The sequence below is a fragment of the Montipora capricornis genome, chromosome 14, assembly GCF_036669925.1.
Source record: "Montipora capricornis isolate CH-2021 chromosome 14, ASM3666992v2, whole genome shotgun sequence".
In the NCBI taxonomy this organism is placed as follows: domain Eukaryota; kingdom Metazoa; phylum Cnidaria; class Anthozoa; order Scleractinia; family Acroporidae; genus Montipora; species Montipora capricornis.
The window spans coordinates 27,770,112-27,780,111 of NC_090896.1; the positions used below are offsets into that span (position 1 = coordinate 27,770,112).

At 38.9% G+C, this 10,000-nt stretch overlaps 1 protein-coding gene across 1 annotated transcript in view; it reads left to right on the forward strand.

The window, feature by feature from the left end:
• The first annotated feature begins 4,138 nt into the window (after positions 1-4,138).
• LOC138033113 (uncharacterized) overlaps positions 4,139-10,000 on the forward strand; it is a 37,844-nt gene continuing 31,982 nt past the window's right edge. Inside the window, exons 1-5 of the mRNA XM_068880871.1 lie at positions 4,139-4,292; positions 6,761-6,891; positions 7,416-7,528; positions 8,165-8,359; positions 9,442-9,652. Coding sequence (XP_068736972.1) covers positions 6,786-6,891; positions 7,416-7,528; positions 8,165-8,359; positions 9,442-9,652 — 625 coding nt within the window. The 5' untranslated portion in view covers positions 4,139-4,292; positions 6,761-6,785. The remainder of the gene's footprint in view (positions 4,293-6,760; positions 6,892-7,415; positions 7,529-8,164; positions 8,360-9,441; positions 9,653-10,000) is intronic.

Sequence of the window (10,000 nt, forward strand, 5' to 3'; positions counted from 1 at the left end):
GTAATGTGCAGGGGCACCCAACGAATCTGTTCCTCACATTATCTGTTCCCCAGAGGAATCTTGCTGGCTGGCAAAAATACAGGTGTTTCGATTTTAAGCTGGCTGGGAAATTTTGTTATTGATAGAGGTTTTGCCTGGGAATTACTGACTTTTTCTAGCATTTCAACTCGAGCTGGCTGTAGAAACTCTCTGAAGACTGAGGACGACTAAAAAAATAAAAAAAAAGAACCCCTTCCCTCTCCCTGAGAGTAGTCACAAACATACGACGGCTGGTCAGAATGATTGCGCTTGCGGAAAAAACCTGTTTTGTCCCGGTTTTGTTGCTTTTGTTCGGTCGTTTTGGATCGAGAGATTTGAAAGGGCGTGGAATTCCTGGCTAGGAAATAAATTTGATCAGTTGGCTGGGAAACCAACCAATTTTATCTAGCTGGCTGGGAAATTTCTTGTGTGTCTTGCTGGGAAAAAGGAACAGATAATGTTTTCCCAGCAACACTGAAAAACACCTGAAAATGCCTTAATAACATTTATTTTCATTAACTGGGGTATAATAATACATTTTACAACAAATTGGTCGTTGGGTGCCCCTGAATGTGGAATTCCTTTACTGATAAAGTCATCCTTACATCACAAACAAGAAGATTCTGAACAAAAACGACTTTTATCCAGGCGACTTTCCATAAACTTGAAAAACACCGGGTCGACTTTTTTCAAGATTACCCAAATGTAATCCGTTTCAATCTTGTCCATTTGTGTCCATCCATGCTTCTCTTTCATTTTGCTGTATTTCTTTTATTTTGTTCAACAGTTTTAAGTGGTTTTTGTGATGTTTCATTCCCTTTTTTGGGCATTTTGAGTGTAACGAAATTACCGGTACATCATTTTGCGTGACATAGCCCCTTTAAGAGAGCTGGCAATTACTTTCGGCCAATGAGGAGTCGCTTGCTGTGATACAAATCGGAAATACAACAGGCATGCTATTTTTATTACAGTTATTGTTGTATTGGCACGTGCTCTCTCCTCATTTAATCTTACCCGTGAAAAACAATTCTGCAAATTCTGCAAACAAACCACTTTCAGGAATGTTGAGCGAGAAAACACAGCCGTTATAATATAATTTATCAGCGTCACATCTCATGCTGCATTCTTGGTTTTCACGCGAGGTCAGAAAAACCTAATATATAGATTTAGCCAAGCCTAAAAGCGCAGCTCCGGTTTCTAACCCTAGAAAGGCAGAAAGTGTATAAACTATATGGAAATAATCATGTTTCTGCATAGAGTACAAAATTAATAGTCATCATTGTGTACAGTTTACAGTGATTAAACACCTCTGAGCTGACAGCAGTAAACAAAGAAGTCTTGCAAACAATAACTAAAAATTTTTTCAACAACTAACTGACTGATAATCTTTACACCCTCTCTCTTCAGTTTGTACGTTATAAAGAGGCTAAGACTAAATCCTTCTATATGAATTTTGTCTCGGTTCTATTTTGCATTCGGGTTCCCTATTTTCGTCCCGCCTGAATCATTAGGTACACAAAGTTATGTCAAACAACAGTAATGATATTGGTTTTTTTTTTGTTACTGTGCGCTTACCGTTGCCAGTTGTAATGCTTTTTTCTTATTTATCATTGACAACTTTCTGACGGTAGTGGCCAATGACAATGAAAGAAATGAGGGAGGCAGAGTCTGTAGGAAAGCGTGCACAGAACTTGACAACTTTGTCTCTGTAGCGTATCCTAAGGTGATTAATTGTCTTAATTGAATATTAATCAAAATTCATTACAAGTGGCAACGATGCAGCACTTAACTGAAATTACGTGTCAGAGCACACGCAATCTCTTAACCTCGTCATAAATCAGGCAAGGCATTTCTAGCACTCATCACCCTTCAAAAAATATACAGACAGCTTTATCTTGTTGAATACTGAATACAGGATGTAGTCACTCAAAAGACGTAGAAGCTAAAGAGGTCTATTGCAGTGCTCTGAGTTGACCTCTGATACGCTTGGCTAATTTCACGCCTAATTGCAGCACGCGGTAACGTGCATCACTGTGAGTATTTCTTTCTTTATTTTCACGAGTTCGCCCTTTAGACTTTCAGTTACGAAGTTGGTTTAGTTATAACCTTTCTGTTTCTCTGTTTACAATTTGCAAGGTCACTGCATATCTAATTACTGGGTTGCCATATGGGAATCCAGTCGGAAAACGAGTTAAATTTAGTCGCTTTCTATTTTTTTTTCCGTTTTGGGAAAAGTCTTTCCCGTCACTGCCCTGCTAAGTGGTGTCTTTCTGCATAGAATCTTCTGCGCGTATTTTGGTAGGTTTCATGGGGTAGTAGAAATTGCGTAGATTTCTCTGGTAGACACTGTAGAATATTTGATTAACCTGCAATGGCGTCGAAGTCATTTTGTGGTCCCTTATAGAGCTCAAGAATAGAACGTCAATTGGGTAAACAAGACAAGCGGTGAAAAATAAATATCTGGAATCTGAAAAGCGACGAGTAATGGACTTCGACAACAATCTTGCGCCCGTCGAGCCGTAATCAAAGTGAGCTGTATTTCTAATTTTACCAAGCGTTGTGTTATGTACAACACTGAACCCAAATAGAAAATTTTCTGGTAATTTATGGGTTTAACAAGGACAGAGAAGGAATCGAACACCTTAAGTGGAGCTGTGATCTCTGTTGTCTGGCTATTTATATTTATTTGTACTCAACTCTGCACAGTCTTCCGGTAACAAATGGATATTTCACTAATTCTTGTTATATTTATTTTGTGCTCAACTCTGCACAGTCTTTAGGTAAATAAATAATTGGAAATGTGACAGCCAAGAATTATTTGAAAGAAAGCTTGTTGTCTATTTTGTGCTTCATTATTCAAGGAAAAGGTTCTTCAGGAAAGGGTTTGATCCTGAAATATATTAATATTTTGTTGCGTATGGTAATTTGACACGATTGGGTTTCTTGTTTTCAAGCACGCAATGAAATAGGAAGGGCTTTTTACCTCTGATAGCAAATATGTTGTTTGTTTCAATAAATTTTTCGCTGGAAAAGGTTTTTTGAGATTTCCCGGCCCTTTGTGAATTCATCATGTTGTGTAATATTCGAGCTTAACAAATTTGCATACGTTGGTTGAAATGTGATACGCGAGGATTTTTTATAAAGATGACAGAAATGTTTTCTTTCTGACGAATGGTTAATAGGCCGGTAGCCAAGTTTTTAACGTCAGGTTAAAAGATCTGTGTTGTTATTATAGTGTAAAATGATGTTTATTTGGTAAGGCAACAATATTTCTTTAACTTTCCTGGTTAATCCAATTTATTGCTGGGACTTACTAGCGCGAAGATAGTTTACATTACTCATGCTTTTTGGGAATTTTGAGTGTCATGAAATTAGATCATTTTGCGTGACATAGCTTCTTTTTTTCAACTATATGTCGCTTTAACCTAACCCAAAAACATCCAGATAGTAAAAAAACTTTATATTTATTAACCATTTCCTTTGCTTTTGTGCTTGTCAGCATTGTGATTTGCGATAATTCGCAAGTCCGTTTTGTATCTCATAGATGTTTAGATTTTTTTTCAATTACAAACTCTCTTTTGATTGGCCGCTCAACCACATGATCGTGTAAACGTTTCACTAGATACGATTCTCAGGAACCCGACAGTGAGGGCTTCCTGATCCGACAGATGAAATGTAAATGTTCAGTTAAATATTACACCAAAATTAAAAAAAACCAAAGACGGAAGTTTCTTGGCTAAATAGTACGTTGTTTACTCTGAAAACGACGCACTATTAACATTCTTTCCCGTAGTTCAGTCAGTTGACACAAGGTGATCACATGCCCGGTTGCCTAGCGCGTGATCAATTTCTTCCTTTTGACAGAACATCATGACCTTCCCCTTGATTCATAGAAGTCAGAGACTGCAGAAATTTTAGTGTTTTTACGATCGATTGTCATTAATCTCTCGATGAGAATCCGATTCAGAGTTACATGTAAAAACTATGTTATTTTTTTCTTCAGCTGTCTTTGGCTTGTCTTTTACTGTTAACTCCCGGCTTTTATGGTACTTTTTGGTGCAAAGGTAATGCCAAAAAGTTTTTTGACCTGGCATCAGATTAGACTGAAAAGAAGAGGAATTATGAAGCGGAAACCCTATCTTCATTCAGCCCTTCCTTAGAGTGTGCAATATACGGATGCTTAGCGCAACTGCAAGACATGCATGACATGCAGGAAACGTCCGACAGAGCAATTTGCAGTTAGCTTTTTTGCAGACTATTTAAAGAAGGAACGAGTGAGTTTTACTCAAGAGCGTGTTTTGTTATCTTTAAAATGAGTTTATTACCAAAGTTTAAAAAACTAAAATACCTCAAAACGGGACGGGACATTACAAAATAATTAAATGTGTGAACGTGTGAGCCAAAAGGCCTCTGCTGGCACGACGTCTGGGTGACCCCTCAAATGGTCTTAATGACCCCCCACTTGAAAAGATTAACTGGAACGCTGTAGTTCAATACGAGAAACTAAATATTTTAAGCAAGAGCCGATACAACGTAGATTTGATTTTAGTGGTGTACTATATTTCGGCTGGCCAAACCAGCCTTCTTCAGGCAGGGGCACCCAACGAATCTGTTCCTCACATTATCTGTTCCACAGAGGAATCTTGCTGGCTGGCAAAAATACAGGTGTTTCGATGAGCTGGCTGGGAAATTTTGTTGTTGATAGAGGTTTTGCCTGGGAATTACTAACTTTTTCTAGCATTTCAACCCGAGCTGGCTGTAGAAACTCTGAAGACTGAGGACGACTAAAAAAAAAAAAAAAAAAAAAAAAAACCCTTCCCTCTCCCAGAGAATAGTCACAAACTTACGACCGCTGGTCAGAGTGATTGCGCTTGCGGAAAAAACCTGTTTTGTCCCGGTTTTGTCGCTTTTGTTCGGGCGTTTTGGATCGAGGGATTTGAAAGCGCGCGGAATTCCTGGCTGGGAAATAAATCTGATCAGCTGGCTGGGAAACCAACCAATTTTATCTAGCTGGCTGGGAAATTTCTTGTGTGTCTTGCTGGGAAAAAGGAACAGATAATGTTTTCCCAGCAACACTGAAAAACACCTGAAAATGCCTTAATAACATTTATTTTCATTAACTGGGGTATAATAATACATTTTACAACAAATTGGTCGTTGGGTGCCCCTGTTCAGGTACAATGAGAGTTTACATTGAATTGCTTCTATGTACATATATATAGTAAATGGATGTTGACGTAATACTAGAAGAAAATGTGATAAAACATGGCAGTTACAACGAATTTGAATTCAAATACTAAGAGTAACGGAAAATTAAGGAAAATGACTCTAAATAATAAACTGAAATCTAATACGTTTCTTCGAGGATATTAAGACCGTTGGAATCAATTGCCCTGCCTTTTGAAATTAAAAAAAAGCTTCCCTGGCCTTACGGATCGAGTCTCTGTTGGAAAATATTTTTTCGATAGGAATTAATTGCATGTCCTTAGAGATGTTGTGGGGAGAGGAGAGGAAATGTTCTGCGACTGAAGTAGGTTTGGATTTGGTGTTAGCGTTGTCTAAACTTTGCGGCGGTGTTCATTAAAACGGTCTTTTAGACGTCGTTTAGTTTCTCCTATGTACTGTAGATGGCATCTGTTGCATTGAATCATGTAGATAAGGTTTTTAGTTTCGCAAGTTATGTGGGAATTAATGGAGCGTGTTTCACCAGTAGAGAAGAATGTGTAGTTGGTTAGTCCATGGAAAATGTAAGGACAGGTAGCGCAGTTTTTGCCACAGCGAAAAGGAACGGGAGGAAGTGCGGAATTAGAATGAGTTACATTAGAGGACAGTTTAGCTGTTACCAGCAGGTCTCGAAGGTTAGGGGAGCGCCTGAAGGCCACAACAGGTAGAAGATGTAGGAAAGCATTTTTGCAGCGGTCAGAAGAAAGAAGTAGATTGTAGTGTCTTTTTATTATGTTGGAGATGGAAAGAAGTGATGGATTATAGGTCGTCATGAAAGGTATGCGTTCGGGTTTGTTTATCTGTTTAGGTTGTAGGATATGTATGCGGGGAATGTCTGCAGCGCGTTGTATTTGTTCAGTAACAAAGTCGCGTTTGTAACCTCTTTTCAGAAGGTATGTCGTTAGTTTGGCCAGCCGAAATATAGTACACCCCTAAAATCAAATCTACGTTGTATCGGCTCTTGCTTAAAATATTTAGTTTCTCAACTTGTAATTACGCCGATCAGATCAAGCCACTGATCCAACGTATACCGACAGGAAGATTGTCTAACGTTGCTTGCTTCAAAACTCTGTAGTTCAATACCACCCAACTCAGTGCCTTATGTTTTTGTGTAACACGTAGCACAGGCAACCCAGTGTACGCTCATGGTAATGTTAATGGTAATGAATTTATCTAGCGCATTTTCTATTAACATATTAAAATGCGCTTTTACAAGCAAGGGATCTATGGGTGAGACCGGACATCTATGGGTGAGATCGGACATCAGCATATGTCATATGTCATGGAGCGTCTTTTTATATTTTATCCTGAGGGAGTCTTTTACTGTGTAACCGCATCCCCAAGGGTAACATGAAACCTGAGCTGAACCAAACCCAAGCAATTTACCCTACGGAAGCTAAGGCTCCAAACCCAAGGTGTATGTAACCACAGCTATTGTAACGCTCATTAAAAGTTAGTTTTTGTAAGTTTCCTTTGAAGCAGTTGTTTCATTTGTCAGTCAGAAATTTGCATTTGTTAGTGGCTTTTAGAGAGACGAAAAGACAATGGAAGAATCAGAAAGTGGAATAAATCTACAAGAATTGTCAAATAATGATCAAGATGAAGCCAAAAAGAAAGAAGCCAAAGAGAAAGAAGAGAGAGAAGAACAAGGTAGGTTGATACGGAGTTCCCGCAAATGTTTATGATGAAGATTGAATATTGGCTTGTCTTGGGACACGATTTGCAAACAAAAGATGTAGTGATTCATGTTACTTTGTTGTCGACCATGTAAAGGTGTCAATAGCTTCCGAAAATTTAGGTACTAACAATCATGTAAAGCGTTTTCCCTTTTCAAAAGTGAACTATGTTTGTGGTCAATGATAAACCCGGTAATTGTTCTGGATTTGTTGAGGACAAATCTTTCAATTTGTTATTGCGACCATCTATTGTCTATTAGGAGCGTGTTTCTAGTCTGCGTATAGGAAGCGTTGCCGTATGATCGCAGAAATGTCCGCATTTTGGCAGCATAATAGGGACCTCTCGAAAGAAATCAAGATATCACTGTCTATTGCCTGGCATCAGTATCGTGAAACTTTCTCTAGTGACTCTCATCCTGAAGGTACACCCACTGAATCAAAATGCGCTCTTTTATAACTGTTTTTAAAGCAGAGGTGACTGAGTCTTTTCCTCCTTAGAGTCTCGATTGATGGATACGATTGTGACAGGGGATGTAGAAGAAATAACAGACAGGCTTAACCCACGAGCTTTAACAAAATGCAAGAACAACACATTGTATATGGCAATGAAGGTAGATGACATATAAAGCCTCTTAATAAGACTCCCAGGCGAAACGTTTCGGAATGCTCGTGGAAAAAATTAGAATTAAACCGATATTAAATGCAGACAAATTTGGGTACTGCTCGAGTTTGATTTGACCTTAAAAAGATGCCATTTAAAAACGGACAGACAGTATACAACCCTAAACGATACCTTGACGGTTAAACTTCGTGACGTTTCTTCTTGGACACCCTAAGTAAGACCAAAATCAGTGATTTACACCCCTGCACGAGACGACGAGTATCCCCAAGAGATAAACCTACTTTGATAAATAAAGTATTTATCACCAACCAGCAGATACGTACGGAAGACCTTACTCAGTTTAGATGTTTTACTGTGATCTAGAGAAATTTTTTGCAGTGGTAAGATTTCTAAAATCTTTGTGATATATCAAAAATACCTAGAATACGAGAGAGAAATTGTGAACAGCTGTAAGATGTGACTTTCCTCCGAAAAAAACTGATATGATAGCACCAAACGGTCTCGTCCGCGAAGCAGTCGTCATTTAGGAGCCGAACACATAAACTATATATACGTTACGCCGTTTGTTTGCGAGGTGAATGTTTATCTCTAGGAGGCTTGACACATTATTGTGTTCATTTGTTAGGCAAGCAGTGAGCTGCGTCGTAGAGCAGACAAGAAGGAACAAGACGAGGAAGAGTTTACAAAATTGGCCAACTCTGTGGACGAGTTCTCTTGCTCGCTGTTAAATCCGTTAAAATCAGATATAGAATTCCGCCATACTTTTGCCGATTCACTGGATCAAGTCATCGATGATGCTATAGAAATGGAACAAAAAAAGGTAAGAAACCAAAGCTTTTAAACTCGGTCGGCTTAAGAATGTTTCAGCGTAAGTTGCCCAGTTCAAATGACCCTCGCTCATAACACAAAAGAACTGTCCGAAAGCATGTCCTTGTGGTGTTCACCGTGGAGATTCTGTATGCACAACCTGACCTGACCGTAGTCCATTTGCAACTTTCTGGAAGTTTGAACAAGAAATTCAAGGGGAGAAGTGGATCGCACTTGAAACTGACAGAGCCAAGAGTCTGAATATATGGCGGGCTTTTTGTCGGATGTGTGAGTATGACAATTCCAGTTTCCCGTTAAACGGTTAACGCAAAGAAACAAACAGAAATAACAACAATAACAACAACTCCAACAGCAAGAACTGAGAACCACTGAAACGAAACTACTTCTGCACTAAATTTGTTTCACTTTAAAGTGCCACTACGATGAAAATTTTGCATGTCCTTTTTTCTTTAGGTTTTGAAAATAGACGTACTAAATAGGTATCATGCCAATTTTTATCTCAAAATTCCCACGGAAAGTATGATTATTGTAACGAAGTTTTTCGGTTTTCGCTGTCCGCCATTACTCGAACGGCAAATGACCGTGAGCGAGGAAAAGGGTTGGGTCTAGCTGGATCGCCTGGGGTCTGACGTGATATGCGCAACGCTCAAAATAAGCGCGGCTAATTTCCCATTTCGTCTATTAGATGTGAGAGATCGCCGAGTTGGTTTTCGCTGATATTATATACATTACTCCTTGATCGACTTGTTCGCTTTGTCAAACGCCCGCGAAGCGATGCGCGTATGTTTTCACTAGCCAAGTCTTGCGTGAAGACCGCTTACATAATAATCGCAGGCTTCTCCAATGACGTCCGAGTAATGGCGGACAGATTTTTAGCGGTTTTTGCCTGGCTATTTCCCGACTTATCTCGCTTCTATCGTTCCAAATTTAAATGCACTATTTTATTTTGAACATATTGACTTAATTGACGTTGAAAAAATTCGAAAAGAAAACCAAACATTTTCGTCGTAGTGGCACTTTAAGAGTACTTTAATTACGTGAATTAATTGACGAATTCTCTTTTTTCCATTGTAGATTTTAGCACATCCAGTGCTTCATGGCTTAATGAACAACAAATGGTTCGGTGAATTCCGCACTCTGAAAAGATCGTCCTGGCTGAGTATTCAATATTGGAAGTGGTGTCTTCTCAACATCTGGTGTGTGTTCGACGTGCTGCTGTTTCCAGTTCTCTTCGTTCTGTTTTACATTATTCACATCTGCAGAGATAAGTGGCGAAAAAAAAGAGGTAATTTATTGCAACGCTCTGCTAATCAGTACCGACGTATGGCTCTAAAACTCCGAGTTCAACACTTACTCGTTCGAAATAACCCTTGGAATGAAGTAAAGGTAACATTCTTCAGACACTGGAGATCGCTTGGGAAGTCGCGGAAATGTTCTCCAAAACTCCATCGGAAGTTCACGAAACCTATCCGGAGTGGAATTAATTCAGGAGATATATATTACGTGCTTTCATAGAGTTTATTTTTAGTGCCACAGATCAGGTCTTTCAAAGTTCAAATGAAAATTTCGCCAATACTACTTGTGTTTTTTTTTTAGTTGAATAAGTTAGGAAATGAACCTCACCGCTAGACTA